Source organism: Mus pahari, chromosome 6, assembly GCF_900095145.1.
Source record: "Mus pahari chromosome 6, PAHARI_EIJ_v1.1, whole genome shotgun sequence".
Taxonomy (NCBI): Eukaryota; Metazoa; Chordata; class Mammalia; order Rodentia; family Muridae; genus Mus; species Mus pahari.
Window position 1 is genome coordinate 47,823,358 of NC_034595.1, and position 23,781 is coordinate 47,847,138.

At 38.5% G+C, this 23,781-nt stretch overlaps 1 protein-coding gene across 1 annotated transcript in view; it reads right to left on the reverse strand.

Annotated features, from left to right (window-relative positions):
• Positions 1-378: 378 nt before the first annotated feature.
• C6H1orf87 (chromosome 6 C1orf87 homolog) overlaps positions 379-23,781 on the reverse strand; it is a 65,861-nt gene continuing 42,458 nt past the window's right edge. Inside the window, exons 8-11 of the mRNA XM_021201294.1 lie at positions 14,723-14,787; positions 8,444-8,517; positions 5,145-5,346; positions 379-539 (exon numbers count right to left, since the gene is read on the reverse strand). Of these exons, the coding sequence (XP_021056953.1) occupies positions 379-539; positions 5,145-5,346; positions 8,444-8,517; positions 14,723-14,787 (502 nt within the window). The remainder of the gene's footprint in view (positions 540-5,144; positions 5,347-8,443; positions 8,518-14,722; positions 14,788-23,781) is intronic.

A 23,781-nucleotide genomic window follows, 5' to 3' on the forward strand; every position in this document is an offset into this window, starting at 1 on the left:
TATCCTTTGTCTTAAAACTAAACCCAAACATTCTGGGGAGTTATTGACATTACAAATGCATTTTGACACATGAACTCATGTTTTTTTTTTCAAAAACAGTTTGTTAGAAATGTAGAAAATAAATATCAAACACATTGATAATAAGCACTAAAAGAACAGAAGAGCACTTCAAATGATTAGACTCTTATATCAGAAGAGAAAGCTACATCTCTCTGATCATTATGAACTGTTCTTTACCACAGCCAAGTCCTGGTCAAAACTGGCTAGAACATCTCAGCTCTGACAACGCCTCTGCCCAGCCCTCAAACTGAGGAGAAGCACAGGTCCCCATAAAGGGGAAATGAGAGAGACAGCTGTTCTCATGGTGTGTGCTTGTTCTTATAGCTCCTTTAAGTACTGAAGTGCTGGCTCCAAAATTATGTTTTCTCCAGAACGGTATCTTTGCAAAGCCTGGTCGATTCTCCGGGGACTCAGAGACAAGTTGTAAATGAGGTTGTAGTTGTGAATGAGGCGCCTGGCTCGCTCCTGCTGCAGCACTCCTGTGACAACATAGGTAGATAAAGTTTATTTTATTATTTTTTTTTTAAAGAAGGGAGACTAAAGAAAAGATATATGCTAACTTGAATGAGTTGGAGGTATATGTTAATCACTATTGTTTTATGACTTTAAGATTCTGAAAATTTACTTAAGATATTTAGACTAAGATATGTCTTACATACCAAAGATGATGACTTTGGGGTAGAACAAAGCAGATAGATTCGATAACATCACACATTTGTTTTTAAAAAAGAATTAAGTTTATTCTTTGTATACATACTTAAATTTAAATGCAATTTTTCACAGAAATGGTATGCTTGCTAAACATGTTCCTAAATATTCAGGATTTTTCTTATCAAAGTATTCATGAATGTTCCCAAACATGTGAGAGTTAAACTGTTCCGTCTTCACACACATTTTCTGTGACTGTCTTCAAATAACCCGTATGATAGATCTGTGGATCTGTCATCCATATGTCATCTGTCTCAATGATAACAATGTCAGCATGCTTTCTACATGTAGGTTAGGTGTTAAAATAGCTGGAGGTTGGACTATAAGTGTAGATTGCAGCATCACTAATGATCACTAACTGCTTTATAAGCCTGAAATTTGAGCTTAGACATGTTAGATGCTACACTTGGGAACACAGAGGAATAATCTCTTGTCTATAGTTCTCCAACACATGGAGAAGGGTTTTTATTATTTTTTATTATTTTTTATTTCTATTATTTTTTATTATATTTTCTTTATATTTTCTTTATTAACATTTCAAATGCTATCCTGAAAGTTCCCTATACCCTTCTCCTGCCCTGCTCCCCTACCCACCCACTCCCCCTTCTTGGCCCTGGCATTCCCCTGTACTGGGGCATATAAAGTTTGCAAGATAAAGGGGCCTCTCTTCCCAATGATTGCAAAGTTTGGAGCTAAGATGAAAGGATGGACTATCCAGAGACTACGCCACCTGGAGATCCATCCCATCATCAGCCACCAAACCCAGGCACTATTGCACATGCCAGCAAGATTTTGCTGAAGGGACCATGATATAGCAGTCTCTTGTGAGGCTATGCCAGTGCCTGGCAAACACAGAAGTGGATGCTCACAGTCAGCTATTGGATGGAACACAGGGCCCCCAATGGAGAAGCGAGACAAAGTACCCAAGGAGCTGAAGGGGTCTTCAACCCTATAGGTGGAACAACAATATGAACTAACCAGTATCCCCAGAAATGAAACAATCTTTATGATAACAAATATTTACCTACAAATATAGCCTATGTCTCATACTCCATTCCAAGCATTGTACAATATTGATTCATTTGCTTCTTATCATTACCGACTTCATATAGGGAGAAACTGAGTTCTAGAGTTGTTCAATCACTTGCTTAAAGTATTTAAATTAAATAGCTAACTGCAAAGTTAGTTATTATATCATATTATAAAATGAGGGTAAGAGATTAAATGTGAGTCACAGAGTCTGCTAATCTCATGCTTTGAACTGTGAAAATCTGTGTCATAAACAGCCAAAAGAATATGCCAACATTTTTAAAAGATGTAATATATATCCCATGAGTCCTTATTATTTAACTCCCACCTAGACACAACCTAGAAGCTCCTTGGGAGTGTCATAGTTAGGAATTATAATCAAGATCATGTTGGCCCTTAGGCCTTTCTTTGGGGATTGTCTGGATTGTTAATTGACTTAAGAAGATATAGGTCATTGTGAGAGGCACTACTATCCTTAGGAAGGTCATTCTGAACAGCTTTAATAGTATGAAAACTTAACTGATAAGACTCTAGAGTAGAATCGATATCTTCTGACCTAAAATAAGCAAAACATCATTCTCCTTCTAGTACCAGATGTAGTGAGAAGCCAAGGACATCTAGGTTTGAATTATGGATCTAATTCCTACTGGCCACTATGTCATCATTTTGAGCTTGAGTTCTTCCTCTGCAAAGAAGGGTACTAAGCTGTCAGTCTTGCCAAGGTGAGAATTTAGAAATGAAAAGAATACAATGTTTAAGCCCATGTCTTTTAAGGCATTCTGCCTCTTTGGACTTTATATTTTTTGTTTAGACTTTGGCTCATTGGGTGAATTCTTAGTATATCATTTACTCAGCCATTCGTTTCAGACACTCTTTCTTTAGAATACTTGTCATTCCTTGTTCCTTCTCTTTGAGGCTATTTTCTTCACAATTCCCATTAGAGAATAAGCCCAGTCAGTTCCCAGAAACACTGATTTGATGATGGATGGTCTGCTGGATCCTGGATAGGGAATGCACTGGCCTACTTAGCTCCTTGCACATAATAAAGAACAGTGAGTCATCTGTGGGCAGAGCAGGTGTTGTCAGCTCTACATCTAGAAAAGGCCTTCATGGTCTGTGAAATACTGTGGCTAATGAACAAACAGCGTGACCTTAGCTAATCCTCTTTCCCATTAGACATTTGTAGATGTTCCCAGATCTGGCTGATATAGTCTTTGGCTGTTGAGCAACTAGCAAACTTCATAGAAACGGAGAAAACAGGCATAAACAGTGAAGGGGGCATGAAAAAAGGCATCTCAAAGCCATCAGAATCTGTCCCCAAATTCAACAAAAACTACATATTTTCTCAGACTGTTTTATTCCTATTAGAAAGGTCCAAATCTTTGGGGTGTTTCTTAGCAACTTAGTTTAAGATCCAGGATACATTATGATGACTTAACATTTTATTTAGGAATGATTTTTCTTTCATTTAGTATATAGAGGCTCAGGATTACTTCAATAATAACCTTTTTAATCTCTCTTCTTCACCATAGAAATCTTCCCTAAATGATTTATCTCAGCTTTCATGATGACCTTCCTGCTTGAACTTATTTTGTGGATTTTGGTAGAGAAGGATGCCTTATCCTAACTCCCAGCATCACAGTTAAGGCTCAACTTCACCATGTGTCTAATGACCAAATGTCCACTTCTGTGCCTGTCCTGTTTATCCTTTTCCCTGTCACGAGTCAGCTCAGTTCCTAACATTTGGAGAAGATGGCTTCAACTTAGAATGACTTGATGAAGCCACCAAAGCATTGTTTATATCATGCTTCAGTTCCAGCTCTATCTCCCAGTACAGTCTCTGGTTCTTCAGCTCATTACACGCTAAGCCTTCTTTCATATTTGTTTTGCTTTATATTACAAATTTTAATTGATACATTTTATGTAGTACCATGTGATATTCCAATAAAAATAAACTCTGTATAATTTAATATCGTCTCAAATATTTACCATTTCTCTTAATAAAATTATCCAGAATTTATTCTTTCTAGATTTTTTTAAAGACATGGTCCATTAGAACTCCTTTCTCATATTTAATAGTAACTATGCACCTTATGCCTTTCCTTTGGACTACTTAATTTTCAATTCTTCCTTCAATCATAATTATTACATGTCACTCTTTACCCTTCCTCTGTTATGCTGTTAACTACTGCTATTCTGTGGTTCGCCTAGAAGTCTACCCTTGAGGACAGAAGCCACAGCTCAGTCTTTCTGGACTTCTTCCTGGTCTAGCCTCTAACCCAGCTCTGGAGTCATTAATAGAGTTTTAGTGAATATTTTATTATTCAGATAGCTTACAATTAATAATTTCAGGTCTTTCTAAATTTCCTTTCATTCCTTTTCCATAATTATTCAAAATCTTAGGTATTATGCTATTATATTTCATGAGGACTAAAATTGTATTAAAATTCAAAACAGAAGAAAAAGAACATAAAGGAAATAAAGACCTTGCTCTTTTCACATGGGTGCCTTTGTAGGACATGGCAGCACTGAAACAGTAATTATTTTAATATTAATAAAACCTTTGCTGATCCCACAAAAGGACTCTTCTTTCTCTAAATTCTCACATATATAATATAAGCATATTCATAATCTAATAGCATAATCTAAGAGCACTTGTCACCATGCATGTTGTATTAGTGTGTTCAGACACTTGAAATCATTTATTTGCTCTACTACTACTAAGATAACAATGAACCTTCAAGTAAAAAAATACATGGTATCAAATATGATGATAGATATTAAGGAAGCTGGCAAGGCCAGAGGAAGTCTGACTTAGATCTGTCTCAAAGCCCAGAGAACAGTGATTTGATTTCAGTACAAATAATATTGAGGAGGAGACCAGGAAGACAGAAGACTTAAACAAATAGAAAAGTAAGGTGTGTCTGAGGAAAAACAAATGACCCATTACTCATTATGACTGTGTGAAAAAAAAATGCTAAAAATGAAAACTGTTAGAAGAGGCAGTTTAGGTGCGCAGGTACCAAATTTGACTTGCTAAGTAGCTTGGAGTTTATCTTGGGGAAAGAAGGGAGTTAGAGGAATTAAAAGAATGAAGCATGTGTTCAACTTGTGGAAGAGTAGAGGTAGGGATAGGAAACACAATGACATTGTCGGTCACCTTGTAGGGAATTCTGCTTTGATTAATCTTGCTGTATTCTGATTTTTGTAGGCACCCACTTCGTAGATAAAATGTACTGTTTGCCCATGAGATGAAACCAAGCCAGGTTTGGTTAAAACAAAAAAGCCAAGTCTAAGTTAGAACACAAAGAAAACTGGGTTGGTGAGCTTTGGAATTCATACTTTACCTGTGTTGCTCAGGTCACACAGGAAAAGGGCATTTTCCAGCTTTCTGAACCTGTCTATCCATAACTCAGATTGTTCATCCTTCACATAAAGATGCTCAACAGGCTGGGAGACTGGCCTGTTCTTAACAAAGGTCACAGGGTCTTCTGGTGCTGAAGTCATAGTGGTAGGGTATATTCGCTGCAGATTTTCTTCTGGAGTTTTCTACCAAAATAACATAAGCATCTTACTGGCACACATTCACTACACAGAGCTTCTCCAGACTCTTGGCCAAAGTCGAGGCCACACATCAGAAAGATTTATTGCAAAGTCTGGCTTTGGAAAACAAGGAAGAATCTTACATATTTGGCAGCATAGGGCTCTACCTGTTAAGTTTTAACTCAATGAAAACATGGCAAGTTTATTTTGAGAAGATTGATGACATCACTTTATCTCATTTTCTGTTTTGTATGTACAGGCAAAGGACTTGGGACCTGGGTGGCATTCTGATGTCCTACTCTATGAGTGCTAGAGGAATCTATAGGAATAGTATTAGCTGGAAAGCTATGACCTCTTCAGTGGATTTGGTGAAAGAATGACTAGCCCGATAATAGTGCCACTTTTGGCCTGTGAGCACAGTTTAAAGAATACCTAAGTGTCTCTCTGATTGTTATTTAACAAAGAAAATGGAAGCTTAGAAAGAATGAGAGACTTATAAGATTGGGAAGACCTCACACTAGACCCAAAATTATAAGCAGGGCATAGAAATGATGCTTAGCTTACGTCAGCATTCGAATTCCAAGCCTATTCTGGAAAAGGTCCTTTTGCAATGAAATAGACAAGTAAGACCCAGAGATGTCAAGTAAGGCATCCTGACACCTTTCATGTGTAGAAGGGGTAAATATCTATGCCTGATCAGTGCTGCTCTGATCCTTTGGGCAATTTGCCTTCTGTCTGACCAGCTAATGTGGTTATAGGAAGAAGCACCGACTTCTATTTACATGGCTTGGGACTGGGCATCCAAGGCAAAACACGCAGTATACCTATTATCCAGCAGAGAGGGTGAAGGGAATGTGACTTACAGTAAAGATGGGAAAGCTTGCCCATGTTTAATTCTGGCTTAGTTCATGTTTCATTTCTGTCCATAATTAACACAGTAAAATTTCCAATTTCTCCAGATAGCTAAGCTAGTAGAGTTGGTTCTGTTCTTTGCAATCTAAAATGTTCATCACTTACCGTGAAATGATGTATACATCATTTGCATTCCCTTCCCCCAACGTTCAAATGCCTGAAACTTTGCAGTCTTTTTTGATATGTCAAACTTTTCACGTGTAAGTGGTGAACACCCCAACTTCCTGCAGAAGAGCAGCTGTAACAAGAAGCTTGTCTATGAGCTGGGTAACAGACACGGATGGGGTTGCTCCCGGGAATGTGAAGAATTTTTTGCTTGAAATACTAGAACACTGTGAAATTGCTCTGACATGGTTGACAAGCAACTGGTAGATTTTTGGGATGAATATAAACTAATTCCTCTTTGATAATTTGATAATTTTGGGACAAAGAGAAACTTTTTATATAGAAAACCAGAGAGATGATTCTTATGCATTTTTTTTTTTTTTTTTTTTTTTTTTAGAGCTTTGGACAACTTCAGAAAAGGTGAAAGCTTTAGAAAAATCTTACTTAATCAACTTGCATGCATGGATATTTTCATTAAAAATCATCAATTTTTAAATTTCTTTGGATTCTTCCTGACTCTCTTATAGTTAAAGACAGGGGAAATTGAAGACTTTGAACCCAAATTAAGCTCAGTAAAGGAACAAGTAACTAACATACTCTATACCACTTTTCTGTACCAGAAGAAGTCCAAATTCCTTGCTTGTTTAGGGGATGTTAATGTTCTTTTTGCTTATTTCTCCAGATTATCCCTTTCAGTCCTACATCATTCTCTCCAGGCTCATAAAGCTAGACAAGTGAAGATGCTCTTTGTCTTTATCTCTTTATAATGTCACTCCCTCAGTTGTATTAACCCTTTTTGATGCTCATGCCTGGAATGATTGGGTTCCTATGCAATTTTCAAGATCCATCTCATATCCTATTCCCCGTACTGCCTTTCCTTATAGCCAAGAATGGACAAGAATTTGTTCTTTCTCAACCATTTGTCTATCAAGGCACTTACCACTGACTACTGTATTTGTCTAATTACCTTGTGCCCTAGAGGTAGTTATTGATATGTCATCAAGGTCATATGAGAAAGTTATTGAAAAATCTCTAAGGTCTTGTTAGTGGCTGACAGAGATTCTCAACACATGCTTGTTGAATGAATGAATGAATGAATGAATGAACATATGATTGATTATTTCTCTTGGATAATAGAAAGTTGCCTTATCAAACCTCTGCTTCATCTCCTTTTTTAAAAAGTGGGGCAATGAAGATTGTTTATACAAGGATTCGAGAAGAGTCAATTGTTACAGAAATTTTTAAAAAGTTCTACAGGAAGAAAAATAAAAGAGCAAAATGCATTTTTAAAAATCTTATTCACAACAGACTTAACACTCAAGGAAAAAAGCATTTGTGGTTGTTTTCACATGGCAAGATGCTTGCCAAAATGGATACTGTTTTCTAAAATACTTCCATGTGTGAAGTGCATGAAGAGACCTCATATCATTTTAAGATGAATTATGCTCTAATCCAGACATGCCAAAACAACAATAGAAAAATTCATGCTACCTTCCAATTTTTCAATATCTCCTGGATAAATGCTGAGAATACTAAGGTGAATTTTTTAATCATCTGCTGTGTATTTATTTTCTTCTCCCTCCCACACTCTCTCTTCCTTGTGTATTTATTTTCTTTTCCCTCCCACACTCTCTCTTCCTTTCTTTCTTTCAAGAATCAGAGAACTTGTTACATTTTAAAAGCCTCGCCTTTAGGGAAAGGTGGCCCTCAGGTTCTGGAAGCCAGAGTTAAGAAATCAAAATGTGCTTCTGGCCACCCTTTAGTCTGATGACAGTTGGTGATCACATGATTTGGACACTCTGCTGTACAGGTACTAAAAAGACAATTGATTGGGGAATGTGGCAAGCCCATCACTGAGCACAGGCAAAAGGCTTCCTCATGCTAACTAGGTTAGGCGTTAACCCATATTCTAGGAGTTAATAGGTCTCCCTTTTCTGTTTGAGGCAGGTCCTAAACACAGTCAGAAAATAAGGTGTAGGGTGAAAATAAAGAACCCACAGGGGAGGGCCTAGCCCAGCAAGATGTGGGAGGATGGAATCAGGGTCCTTAATGCCCTCCCAGGTGCACCACATGCCCAGCTGCATACCACATGTTCAGTTTTTCTTTGGGGTCTTTCAGGGATGTCAACCAAGTTCCCTTGGGTTTCCTTTTTATTCTTTCCTAAACAAGAAAGAGACAGAGAGAAGAGTTAAACTTGGCACACACATTTGGCACACACAAACACCCAAGGCAAAGGCCACATTCTGGCTCTGCTAGGTGAGTTGCTTATGTTAGGCAATGGGGACACTTGGTGGACAGAAGGCCAGGTTCTTACCTTATGGATCTCAGAATGAGGGAGTGAGTGATAAACGTTGCTCAAATGGAGTCTATAACTACCATTACCGTACATAAGAGAAACATATGAAGATAGGAAAATATTTGGGCTTATTTAGGAGCAGTGGGTATGGTGGGTAGTGTTTATTCTCGTAGGAAATGAAGCAAGTTAATGAACAGAAGGGTAAACAGAAGTCATCTGGATAAAGGCATGGTGATGGTACCCATAAAAAGGAGCCAAAGCACAACCCGTGGAAGACCCTCAGCCAGAACAGTCCATGCAGTTTAGCGAGGTAGACCCTGTGACTCTGTCTCCTAGAATGCAAGCACTGTACCCCCTTTTCAATTAAGGGTGTGATCACCTGCAATTCCCAGGCTGCAAGCTGCTACCTTTATGGATAAAACTGATTTGTTTTAAATGTAGTCTTCAAAGGTCTAGGGAGTACCCTAATGACTCTAAATCCCTGTGACTATCAAGTGCCAGGTGAAATGTAAATATACCATGAATGAAAATACATTAGTTCTCAGTTTGGTCTCATTATTTTCAGTAAATAGGAACCAAAACATTTATGCAAAATTGGAAGGAGGCAGTGTAACATAGTGGGTGGCAATATCAGGTCTAGGCCTAGATGTTTTGGATTTAAATCCTGGCTACTTTTGTTATGAGATCCATGACTATGAGCATTCTACTCCATTTCTTCCTGCCTCAGGGGTTTTCTACTGACAGAAGGAGGGTACCTTAGGTGAATATTAGGATGAAATGGAATTACCTAGAACATAACAAGTGTTCAATAAGTGTTAAAAAGTTAAGAGTGTTACCTAAATTTCAGGTTAGAGGCCCTTTGTAATAGTCTATTAGCATTGCCTCCCTGGATCATTATGAATTAACTTCTTCAATTACTTTTTGTATGTTTGTGTTTGCATATGCATAGTACACATATGTAGGTATTTATGTGTGTGCACATGTGATAATGCACTATGAACTCAAGTATATTTGTGCGTGAAGACCGGAGACATCTTTCTCAGTTATGCTGTATCTTGTATTCTTTAGACAGGGTCTACCCCAGAATCTAGAGTTTACTAGTTGGCTAGACTGACTGCTCAGCAAGCAGCAAACTCCAGAATCCTGGTCTCTGCATTCCTAGCCCTGTGGTTACAGTCATATAGTTCACTGCTTTGCCTGGCTTTTTTTCTTTTTAAGCATAGGTGTTGTAAACCAAACTCAGGTGTTTATATTTATGTAACAACAGATTTATCAGCTGGACCATCTACCTATGTCATTGTCTTCTTCTTCTTCTTTCTTCTTCTTCTTCTTCTTCTTCTTCTTCTTCTTCTTCTTCTTCTTCTTCTTCTTCTTCTTCTTCTTCTTCTTCTTCTTCTTTTTGATGGAGAAGACAACAATGCAATTTCATGTTTACCTGGCACCTTGGCCTACAGCATGAGAATGGTCTTCAGTACTTGCTCAGATGAATGGCTATGCACTTTTATGTAACATTTAGAAAATAAAGTGTGTAGTTCCTTTCTCCATTTTTTCCCAATCCTCTGAGAAGAAAGATGTGTCTCTTCATTTCTTTATCTCCCATACCTACCAGGATGCCACAGAATAAACCTCAACTGATGCTCACTAAAGATCATGATGGCAAATCTGAATAGATCTGTTAAGAATTTGAGTTGCCATGGGAACCCATGAATACCTACTTGTACTGAGGTGTGCTCACTGCATCAAGCTTGTGAAGAAAAGAATTTGTTCTTTATTGTAAGAGAAAATGCTTCAGATTACTCTTAATCACAGAGACAGATAGTTAAAAAGGACTCAAGCAGCTATGGATAGAAAAAAGGCAGGGATGTTGAGTCTCAGACAGACCTAAACACTAATATTGTGGATTTCGTTTACCAACTGTGAACTTTTGGTTCAGTTCTTTCATTTGTGAAATTCCAGAAAGTTACCATAATATCATGAAGTACATATCATGTATGTAAAATGTTCAACAAAAGAAGGTATTCAACCTTAGGCAAATGTCATTTCCCCACAGGGGAGGATTTATCACACAACATGCCAGGCAGTTTTCTGGGTGCCAGTTAATGCCTGGGACTTTTTAGAATAAGTCCTAGAACCTAGACTGGTCTCTGTCTATCTCTTCCTTGCTGTATATGAGCTTTTCAGTGTTCTCTTTGGAGACTATATGAGGAGTCTACTTGATTTCTGTGTTTCTGTCTAGCTATTCCTTGTGGTTGTCAGGGTTCCCTTAGGAGAATATATGAAACATCTACTTGGTTTCTATTAAGTTTACTCTTTTCCTTTGTCATAGCTGATGGTATATACAGAGGTAATTGCTTACATGTGTAAACATCATTTGAAAGACCTGTGCTGGAGATCTTTTTTCTTTTTTTTTCTCCCTAACACAGCAGGAAGGATAAATGAGAAACATCTGTCTAGTCAGCCACTGGAAGACTTGCACTGGGGGAAATAGACCCCACTGACTTCTAGACGTTTCCAAGTGTGGGAAGGACAAAGACTTATAAGGCTGCCAAGGAACTGTGATGTTCATATAGCCATCTCTCCTCCTCTTTGCTCCCACTGATTATTGAAGTCAGTGCTCATTTGTGCTGGTTGGACATTAGCTCAACTTGGGGAGCTCTAAAAATGATCAGTGCTCAAGTGTCTCTCCAGACCAATTAAATCCTGATTTCAGCTGAGCAGAACCCAGTGTAATACTTTTTAAAAAGTATCCTCTAGTTGATTTTAAAATGAAACAAGGTTGAAAGCATTTGACTGAGATAAAATCTTCTGGACTCGGGGATCCTAATGAATGAAGTTTGTGTGATGAGCAAGCTAACACACTTCAAATGCTGATCCATGGCAGGTGCTTTTCACATAATATAAATAATAACTCTACAAGGTGGAAATTACCTCTATTTGACCCTACATGACCTAAGACAATAAAAATTTCAACTGTCTTCTTAACATCAGGAGGCTACCCATCTGTTTCTGATTCATTCATTCATTCATTCATTCAGGGAGATACATACTAGTCAAGTGCTTCCTAGAAGCTGGCACTGTTGTGGGAAGGACACTATAAGAGTGAACAAGACAAGCTCTTTCTTCTCATGCAATGTGCATTTTAGACATGAGGTCAGGAAACAGACACACAGCAATGTCAGGTATGATATGTGTTTCCAACATAACCAAACCCAAATTCAGGGCTGAGAACCACACAGGAGTCACTGAGGAGTTCATCCAAAGAAGTCATAAGAAGAATACTGAGTAGACAACGGACATGGGTGCAAGCTATTCAAATACCTGAGGAAGAAGAACAAGGGAGATACAGGGAAAGCAAAAGCCTTGTCAGCAATACTTAGTGCATACAACAATGGCTGCAAGGAGAGAGCTGGTATTGCACAAGGCAAATGGAGGAGAAACAAGTGCTGTGAGTGCCAAGGTCTCCTGGCTGAGCCTTAGCATTGATGCTAACTTCTGTCTGTTTAGCTTCCAGCCCTCTTTCCCTGGTGATTCTCCCCTTCCTTTTTCACTTTTGGGCATAGAAACTACATTTTTCTTCCTAGGACCACTCTGCTACCATTTCAGTGTGCTATGGTTTGGTAGGATGGATCGCTATCCAGTTCCAGCTCTGAGATTGTTCTAGTTAATCTACACCTCTACCAGTATCTTAACCACCATCTTTCTTGACTCAAAGCTGGATATCATATTGATGATGAGCCTCTGATAAGAGAGAAAATATTTGCTATCTAATTCCTTTTGCCTTGGAAGGCTAGTGTGTGTGTGTGTGTGTGTGTGTGTGTGTGTGTGCAAGAACTCACAGCTGGCAATATGGGACAGAGGGTGAGTTGCCCTACATTGGTGATAGGAACCAAATCATGATCTCCCATAAGAACAGCAGGCTTTCCTAACTGCTGAGACATCTCTTCAGCCCTTCCTGTATGTTCTTTGGATAATTTTGACTAGTACAGTCAATGATTCTTAATTTTTATCCATGCCTCAGTATTTATATTAGATATACAGCTATATCTAGGATATTGTTAGAAGCATAGATTAACTAGAACAATCTCAGAGCTGGAATTAGAACTATTAAACTAAAGTTCATTTCACAACTACAGCTATGATATAGTTGTGATATATAGTGATCTCACAGCATCATTCTCAACAGGAGTCATGTGTGAATTCTCAGGCTCATGACACCCATTTAATGGTCTCAGCACTGTAACATGTTGTTCTGTTTGCAATACAAGATCAGTATCCTTTTCAATTATGTGGCACTTTAATATGCAGTTTCACTGCATGTCCTGGGGAATGCTTTCTCCAACTCCTTGAGTTTTCCTTAGAGATACTTGACAATGTATGCAAGAACACTGCCTTCTAGGTTTTTGACATAGTATGCCAATCTATAGTATGCTTTCTTCAGCCCTAAGAATGGAAAGTGCTTCTTATACCCTAAGTCTGGATTTTGTCAAAGTAAAGTATTGGGTTGTGTCCATTTTCCCCAAGAAATATGTTCAGTTTCTACTATGGCACCTGTGAGCTTGCCTTATTTGGGACTCAACCTTTACAAATGTAATCAAGTTTAGACAAGGAATTTATAAGAGAAAGGAGAAGGTATTTGGGTACAGAGATATAGAGGAGACAGAAGAAGGTCAAATGGAGGTGTGGGCAGAGAATGGAGTCATATATAATGGGCTAAGGGGGGGCTTATGGTTACTAAAACCTGGAAGAGGCAAAGACACTTGCTTAAAGGCTTCAGAGGGACTATGGCTCTCAATGATACTCAGATTTAATAGTTCCAGATTTCAGAACTATGACTGAACCATTCCCTGCTGTCATACATCATAAGATTGTGAAAATTTGTTATAGAGGTCAAGAACATGAATACATTCTTCACATATTTTTCACTTTTTCAGCCTCTGAGTCATATATGACTAATACCCTGTATGTATTTCTATGTTTAAAATACCTTGTAGGATGTTTTCCCCCACATGTATACAGGCATATATAGTCATCACACAGCCTATCCAATCATGTCTATTTAGTATCTTGCACATATTCTCAGTAGTTAGTGGATGTTAATATAAATGCATATTTTTCATCTGTCATATTTAAATTTGACAATTGTTAAATATTTTGCCATATTCATGTTTATAATCTTATTTACTAGTATAACAGAAAAATCATTCAATGGCAGCCCAGTCATGTTGCTATATAATTCCACAATTTAATCAACTGATTGTACTATAATTTAATTAAATGGTCCTAAAGTCTTTTTTCACAAAATATTTTGCCATATTCATGTTTATAATCTTATTTACTAGTATAACAGAGAAATCATTCAATGGCAGTCCAGTCATGATGTTATATAATTCCACAATTTAATCAACTGATTGTACTATAATTTAATTAAATGGTCCCCAAAGTCTTTTTTCACGGCTTCCAACTTTACAATGTTTATAGCAGTTGCTGCACCTAAACATATACCCATATACACATATATTTGATATCTATATAGTAATATGATATCTGATGATTTATCAGCTAAATAATACCAACCTGAAAATTCTAGATCAAAGAAATTGCATCTGAAATTTAAGTCAATAATTCTAATTTCCTATGCATGTGTTCTAGGTTCATGTCAAAGAGTTACTACTACAAAAAGTGAAAATCTGGAGCTTTGAGGTTGATGGCCCTTATCACCCAACAAACATAAAAGAATAATTTTTAAGTGAAAATTGAAGTCCTATTGTTTTTTTCACTGAATATTTTAGGGAAGAACAAGATAAAGCCCAGGGGCTGGAGAAATGGCTCAGCAGTTAAGAGCACTGACTGCTCTTCCAGAGGTCCTGAGTTCAATTCCCAGCAACCACATGGTGGTTCACAACCATCTATAATAGGATGTGATACCCTCTTCTGGTGTGTCTGAAGACAGCTACAGTGTACTCATATTCATAAAATAAATATTTTTTAAAAAGAATGTTATATATATATTTTTTTAAAAAAACCCTAAAACACAGCTAAGTTTGCTGAAGCAGAAAGCACAGCACTCACCTGCTGGCATGTCACATAACAAATCGGCAGAAGCCCTGTTCAGCCACTTTACAAAGTTCTTCCACCTGTGTAAGAAATGGAGACAGCTCCTGAGTGACGAGAACTAAGTTCCCACTGCACTGGAAGCATGTAAAGCAAAGCTGGCTTTTGCTGTTTGCTTGTACTACTGAAAGGAGTTCTGCTATCAGTGGAGGAAGCAGAGATGCTCTAGGAATATCTGCTAGAAAGGACTTTGGTGCAGCGAGTTAGATGCCCTCAGAGTTACAGCAAAAGCTGAGTACGGAGGTCTAGGCCATCAGTATCAGAATATCAGGGGAAGGGTTGGTGACTAAGGCAAGAGGATCAAGAGGTTGAGGCCAGTCTAAGTTGTATAGTGACATCCTGCCTAAAAAAACAAACACACAATCATGGACCCTAAGTAAGTAACTCAGCACCCACAAATAAACAAATAAATTACTGCAAGGCCAGCAGACTGGAAACTGGGATCTGCTGGCAAGGTATTCAGATTCCAGGGAACTCTGAGAAAATCTGACTAATGACAGAGGTACCTCTAGCCATCAAATCAGTGACAATTCTGATGTCAGTAAAAACTAGCCAGTTTTTGCATTACTACTACTATAGGAATATGAATAAGTTCATTCATGACTTATAAGAATGACCTGTCTGTTAGCACCATTCTGTCCTTGTTTCCACCTCAAAATTTCCTGCATTTACCTCTTAGTTATAAGTTAAATCAGTCATGAGATCTTCTTGCGAAGTAGCTATTTAAAAACTTACCTTTTTCCTATCCTAAGTCTGGAAAGAATTACAACATGGAACAAACATAGAAGGGGGATAGTTACATGTGGTGTACTTAGATAATAGTTAATGAATTGCCATAAAAGTAATTGTATTGGGCATATTATAACTGAAATCAGATATCTAAAGTTTGAACTAATATAGCAGAGCTTTGGTATTGAAAAATCACTTGCATTTGCTTGCCTAGCAGCCATCTATATGTTATGTATATATGGTCTTCTCTGTCAGTAATAGGTGCCTGGTTTCTTTTTGAATAAAGAGTGGTTAGGACTTTAGTCACAAATCCATATGATGCTTAGCCAAGAATGTGACCCCACCTGTCTATGATTTTCTCCATTCCTTCTTCTCACTTCTGTCCTACCCTATGTTCCTATTTCAAACTCTGTTATTAAATTTGTTTCTGGTACTTCTTGATTTTTGTTTTCCCCCAATATTATGAGTTGTCTCATATTACTAATACAGAGACTCACAATTGGTCAAGGTGTATAGAGTAAGAAATTGTTAAACATAAAGCCCTAAATAATACATCTGTATTACATTCCCTCCTTCCAAGAATCAGTCATCATTGTGGAAGAGTAGTTAGAAAGATAGTAAGAGCCAGAGGTAGTGGTTCACTAAAAGAAATCCATTTTGTAAATACAATAGAACAGTTGCACATATAAATTCATAGCAGTTGAGAAAGAATGCACAAAATCTGCACATGTTTAAGCAGGCAACATCCTAGCTTGGAGATTGAAGGAGGCATGAAATCCTACCTCCTAACTATGTAGCTGTTGGTAGCTTCAGGAGACTGAGAGAGGTCCCCGGAGGTTTGTGCAAGCTCCAGTTAAGGCTACACATGTAAGACTATTTAGAAAACAATCTACAGATTCAATGCAATCCCCATCAAAATTCCAAACCAATTCTTCACTGAGTTAGAAAGGGCAATTTGTAAATTCATCTGGAATAATAAAAGACCTAAGATAGCAAAAACCATTCTCAACAGTAAAAGAACCTCTGGTGGAATCACCATGCCTGACCTTAAACTGAACTACAGAGCAATAGTGATTAAAAACTGCATAGTACTGGTACAGTGACAGACAGGTAGATCAATGGAATAGAATTGAAAACCCAGAAATGAATCCACACATCTATGGTCACTAGATATTGACAAGGAAGCTAAAACCATCTAGTGGAAAAATGACAGCATTTTAAACAAATGGTGCTGGTACAACTGGTGGTTATCATGTAGAAGAATGAGAATTGACCCATTCTTATCTCCTTGTACTAAAGTCAAATCTAAGTGGATCAAAGACCTCCACATAAAACCAGAGACACTGAAATTTATAGAGGAGAAAGAGGGGCAAAGCCTCGAACATATGGGCACAGGGAAAAAATTTCTTAACAGACTAGCAATGGCTTGTGCTGTAAAATCAAGAATTGACAAATGGGACCTCATAAAATTGCAAAGCTTCTCTAAGGCAAAAGACACTGTCAACAAGACAAAATGGCCACCCACAGATTGGGAAAGGATTTTTACCAATCCTAAATCTGATAGAGGACTAATATCCAATATATAAAAAGAACTCAAGAAGCTAGACTCCAGAAAATCAAATAACCCCATTAAAATATGGGGTACAAAGCTAAACAAAGAATTCTCAAGTGAGGAATACCGAATGTCTGAGAAACACCTGAAAAAAATGTTCAACATCCTTAATCATCAGGGAAATGCAAATCAAAACAACCTTGAGATTCCATCTCACACTAGTCAGAATGGCTAAGATCAAAAATTCAGGTGACAGCAGATGCCGGCGAGGATGTGGACAAAGAGGAACACTCCTCCATTGCTGGTGGGATTGCAAGCTTGTACAACCACTTTGGAAATCAGTCTGGTGGTTCCTCAGAAAATTGGACCTAGTACTACCGGAGGATCCAGCAATACCTCTTCTGGGCATATACCCAGAAGATCTTCCAACTGGTAATAAGGATACATGTTCCACTATGTCTGCTTGTGGACGTTGTACATCGTGGTGCGCACTAGGCTCCGCACCACGATGTACAACGTCATTTACACAATGGAGTACTACTCAGCTATTAAAAACAATGAATTTATGAAATTCTTGGCCAAAGGGATATATCTGGAGGATATCATCCTTAGTGAGGTAACCCAATCACAAAAGAAGTCACTAGATATATACTCACTGATAAGTGGATATTAGCCCAGAAACTTAGAATACCCAAGATACAATTTGGGTGGATATTTCATTCCTCCTTAGAATAGGGAACAAAATATCCATAAAAGGAGTGACAGAGACAAAGTTTGTAGCTAAGACGAAAGGAGACTATCCAGAGACTACCCGACCTGGGGATCCCTCCCATCATCAGCCACCAAACACAGACACTATTGCACATGCCAGAAAGATTCTGCTGAAGTGACCCTGATATAGTGGCCTCTTGTGAGGCTATGCCAGTGCCTGACAAACACAGAAGTGGATGCACACAGTCAGCTATTGGATGTATCACAGGGCCCCGAATGGAGGAGCTAGAGAAAGTACCCAAGGAGCTGAATGGGTCTGCAACCCTATAGGTGGAACAACAATATGAACTAACCAGTAACCCCCAGAGTTCGTGTCTCTAGCTGCATATGTAGCAGAAGATGGCATGCTCAGTCATCATTGGGAAGAGAGGCCCCTTGGTCTTGCAAACTGTATAAGCCCTATAGAGGGGAACGCCAGGACCAAGAAGTGGGAGTGAGTGGGCAGGGGAGCAGGGCTGGGGGGGTATAGGTGGCATTCGGGATAGCATTTGAAATGTAAATGAAGAAAATATCTAATAAAACAATAGAAAAAGACTATATAGAAAACACAAGACTTGATATAGGGAAAAGCCAGCAAACAGTTGGGTGTGTGGGAAGTGCGAACGTATCTAGGAATTAGGGGATGAAGTGAATATGATCAAGACACATTGTAGGAGCTTCTCAATGAACATGGAAAATGAGAAAGAAAAGAAATTTACATTCTTTCATGTTGGTGGGAAACAGATTCTGCTGCAAGCAAACTGACTGCAAATGGAGAGGTTTGTTGATTTCCCACCCAGCAGAAGGCAGACTGAAGTGGAGAGGAAGTTGGCAAACATGTGTCTTAGGTTTGCTCAAGGAGTTCAAATGTCATATGATTCCATCATCTTTAAATAGAAGTGAGATTTTAAACATGAACCCAATTTGCTTTGCTTATACCTCATGAACCTTTTCCTGTACATGGGTCACATGTCAGAATTATTCTTTGATCAACGTGTGTATTCTGATAGGAGCTTTGAACATGTGGTCTTGAGAGCTCCATGTGAGGAAGAGATAAGCCATGATATGTAATGCTGCAACCAGAAAATCTGGTGACTGCAGATGGTAAAGAAAAGACAGAGGACAGAGTAAGGAAAAGATGGAAGACAGGAAGCTCTCATGGGGAGTGGTAATAATCAAATAAGCACCAGCTAAGATCTAGAAACAGACTGCACTGGATCCATATTTTAAAGTTTCTTTACTTTATTTTTAGAAACTTAGAAAGTGCAGACATATGCCTAGGCCATCTTCTAATCTTTTGATAATAAAGCAAAACAACCAAGGACCTTGATCTATTGACAGTCACAGACTGTACTCTCCTTGTTTTGAGGATCTGTCAGGCAATGTCAGACCATGTTCTCTCAGATACCAAGAAAAAGAGAAGGACCAGAGAGATGGCTCAGTCAATAAAATAACTTGTTATAAAAGCTCAATAATCTGAATCTGGTCCTACAACTCTCAGTGGAATTCTGAAAAGTTTTCCTCTGATGTGTACAGGTGCAAGCATAAGTGCATGAAAGTGTACATACACACATGTACACACACACACACACACACACACACACACACACACACACACACAGAGAGAGAGAGAGAGAGAGAGAGAGAGAGAGAGAGAGAGAGAGAGAGAGAGAGAGAATGTTTTCAACATTTTCTTAATCATATACTGCAAGCAGAGGGAGGAAAAGGTGGTAAATAGTCCTAAATATTCAACTTGGATGTTATATGACTGAACAGGCATATAAGACTTGTGCAACCAATACACTTCTTAAAACTATTCTACTAAATCCTTTCAATTCCTATCTCTTACATTTCTAGACTTTCAAAGAGCCCCTCAACTTAAGAATTGGTTCCCACGGTAATAATAGGAACTAGTAATAACAAAAGTATTGTACCAAGTCCTCATCTTCCAGCTAGAAAGGTTAGGACGTGGAACAAATACTATGATCTCGATTCTAGATTCAGGAGAATTTCATTTCACATTCCAATTCCAGGGTTGGAGAGAGAGTAGGTAAGTGGTAGAATGTGTATTTAGCAGGCATGAAGTCAGGAATTTGACCTCTAGGGGGCATATTGATTTGGGGTAAAGATAAAGGATTGGGACTTTAAGGTCGTTCGCTGATCCATAGAAAATTCCAGACCAGCCTGAACTAGGTGAGATTCTCTCTCAAACAACAATAGCAGCAACAGCAGCAGCAGCAGCAGCAGCAGCAGTAATTCCAGTTTTCAATTTCAACTGTGTTTATCATTTTAACATAGATTCCAGAGAGTGTTCTTAGTGCCTATGTGTTGATGCTTTTATTAACTTGCTAATTAGGTTTCCCCAAAACCTGTTTGCAGTGTCCCTGCAGTAAGACTGAGGGACCCTGCCCCCCAGTTGGGTTTGATTTATAAATAAAGTTAGTGGAAACCAATGACTGGCCAGGGAGACAGAGGAGAAAATTTTAGGATTCTGGGCAAGGGATCAAGTAAGAACAGGAAGAGAGAGAGCCACCATGCTGGGAGGAGAGGAGACATCACTCCTGGGAGGTGCAGAGGGCAAAAAGCATAGATGTCCTGTAGGTGGCAGGGGATCATGGCCTAAGAGGGTTCCATATCTGGATCTAGGGCAGCAAAGATAGAATGCATATTTTAGTAAGTTATGACTAAGGGATATTGGAGGGGGCTGGATCAGTTATGTGGAGGTTAGGAAGTGGCCCAGCCATTGAGCTGTTTAAGGCATATTAAAATATAAAGGCTGTGTGTGTATGTGTGTGACTTTCATTCCGGAATCTTGAATATTGGGGCAGGTAGTGAGGAGTGCCACGGCCGCTGCTGCTGGGGTCAATTTGAGAAGTGGTAATTGGGTTCAACTGCACCTGTTATTCATTATTTTCTCTCATAGTGCCAACCATTATAAAAGACATGTGAGCAATTTACCCCAAGACACAGATTAATGATACCCATTCAAGAGTCATACCCTTGTTTTCTTACTCCAGATCCACAAGCTGGGCAGGTCTTACAACTTTGTTTCATTGTTTCCACTTTGGAATTATGATCATTGTTTCAGTTTCAGCTAACATTTGCTATTGTGGAAATCTGAGACCAGTCTGATTTTTATTCATGTATATTTAACTTTCCCTTCCATTTTGTTTTTCATAAGTTCCTGCCAAATTATGTCATCTCTATAATACAAATTCCCATTGCAATATACAAACACATGGGTACATTTTTTTCACAATTTGGCCTAGCTCCTAATGAGTTCTTTCAATTTGTTTACACAGAGCGACAGCGTTTCTTTAGTTGGTGCCATCACTTGGCATGGCTTGTGTGGGTCACCTAAAAGTTTATGGAATGGACCTTCACTCTGCAGCATGGCAATGTTGGGGCAGTCAAATTTATGAGAGTCAAAGCTTAAAGGAAAGTTAGTAGGCATCAAGACTAGTACCCTCGGAAGAGATTACTGGTGAATCCCTTGACAATTAATTGTTATAAAAATCACAACACTACTCTTCCAGCTCAATGGCTTTCTTCTGTTTGTCCTATCATGCGATCTCTCTTTCTCGAACACATTTCTGTCATAATGACTTCTATTATGTTGTGAGATAGACATAGAGACCCTCACCATAGGCCACGCTGCTCAGGCCGCCCGATTTTGGATTTTCAGTCTCTAACGCGTTCAGCTACATACAGGTAAAAAAAAAAAAAAAAAAAAAAAAAAAAAAAAAAAAAAAAAAAAAAAAAAAAAAACACGACAGCAGAGAAATTCAGAGTGTTTTGTTATATCTGTTATATCAGCTGAAAATGAGCTTTCATAATCAGGACTTTGGTTTCAGGTTAGTGTACCTTAATTTTGTTTTGTTTTCCTTATTTTGTTCCTAATTTCCCATAATGTCAAGTCACTTTAAGTTGAGCCACTTCTAATATTCTCTGTCTTTTTTTTTTCAGAAGCTACTTTTGGGTCACTTCTGCAGAAGGTCCCTAAGTTTAACATTGAATATTAGATTTTTCTCATTTATATGTTCCTTTTTAAAAAAATGATTCCTAGCCGGGCAGTGGTGGCCCAATCCTATCACTTGGGAGGTAGAGGCAGGCGGATTTCTGAGTTCCAGGCCAGCCTGGTCTATAGAATGAGTTCTAGGACAACCAGGGCTACACAGGGAAACCCTGTCTCAAAAAACAAAAACAAAAACAAACAAACAAAAAATGGATTCCTAGTGACTCTTAATTCCCCTTGAGAGGTGCGCTTTCTTTGAAATCACCCATACTTCCTCCTGTTCTCCGTGATTATATCAAATAGTCTTTAATACTTTTTAAAATTTATTTATCTACATTTCAAATGTTGTCCCTCTTCCTGGTGCCCATCCACAAACCTCCCACCCCCTCTCAGCCCCTCTCCCCTTGACCTCTAAGAGGGTGTTCCCCTACCTGCCCACCCACCCCTTCACTCCTAGCATCTGCCTTCTCTGGGGCCCCAGCTACATTTTTATCATTAGTTTCTCTCCCTATGCTTATTGCTTTCTATTTCTCGTCAACAGAATTCATGTTTTTTGCATCTTTGAAATAACACAATACTTTCCTGAACTTTTCTAGTTTTTAGAGCAGGAATATTTTTAGAATGTTATTAATACTCAGAGCATGGAGGCTTGCACTTCCTTCCCCCTGTTCTGCAATGTTCTTTTTATTTTACTGTTTTAAAATATCATTTAGGTAAATGAATAATATTCTTTTAAAGTTGGCTTTATGTGTTGTATTTTCCATGTATAATCATCATAAAATGAAAGTTTGTCCACATGTAGTGTAAGCAAACCAATACAGTCTCCTGGTTATCCTGTTTCTGTTCACTGCTTCCTTAGGCCTGCAGACAAGGGACAGATGACAATTTCTGTACATCCTTGGCACTTCAGATTCTTCTTTCTGAGTGGCATATGTGATGCCTTCACCATACTTTTGGATACAAGACACTTCATATTGGTATCACACATCATAGTCCATACTTTCCTTCATATATCCAAGTACCAACAGACCCTGTGCTAACTGACACAACTTAGCTTTCAGGGGTGGCACTGCGAGATACAAACCCTAGGCTCAGGCTTTCCACTTTCCACCTTGCTTAGCTCAACTCTCCTTTTTTTTAATTTCAGAGCTGCATTCACCCAGCCTTACTGATGAATTTATTTATTAGGTGCATATAGGTTTTGGTGTCCCCAGGCCGCCTCAGTTCCCTCACTTGAAAAATAGAATAGTAACTACCTCTGATTCCTACCTGTCACAGGAATTAAAACAGTTAATATTTAATAGCACTTGAAATATTGCTTGGAATTGTTTAAGTTCTATAAATGTTCTCTGTAAATAGTAACAACATTATTAGCATTCGCATCATTTTTAGAATGTGGAATGGAAAGCTGGGTGGGCTATCTAACACTGAACCAAAAGGCAGACAACAGCACATCTCTAATAGTTCTTTACCTAACCCTTTTCCTATTCCCTTTTAACAGCAAATGCCAAATAAGACACCTCCTGTTTCTTTTGTCTCCTAAACGGTTGCCTTTGTCCCCAGGATTGGCAAAAACAGACCTTCCCAACCTACCTCCATTTTCCATAATGGGCCAGATGTGTACGGTAAGTCCTACTTGTGGCTATGTCAATTGCTCAACTCTATTCAGGAAGCCTCCATAGCAGCTTTATTATTTCTCTCCTCCCCCAACACAATTTGGCGTGTGCACGTGTGTTCTAAACTGGTTTGAAGCATTTAATTTTGCCAATATAATTTTAGAGTATTAGATTGCCTCCTGTTCTTTCTCTGTCCTCCTTAATTACCATTTATTACAAAGTCACAGAGAATTCACATTAAATGTGAATTCTGACTTCCATTTCCCTGGCCAAAAACAGGGATAATAATTTCCACCCAATACAACCTGAGCTCATTTTACATAAGGGTGATTCAGAGTGGAGATTAGAAATCGTA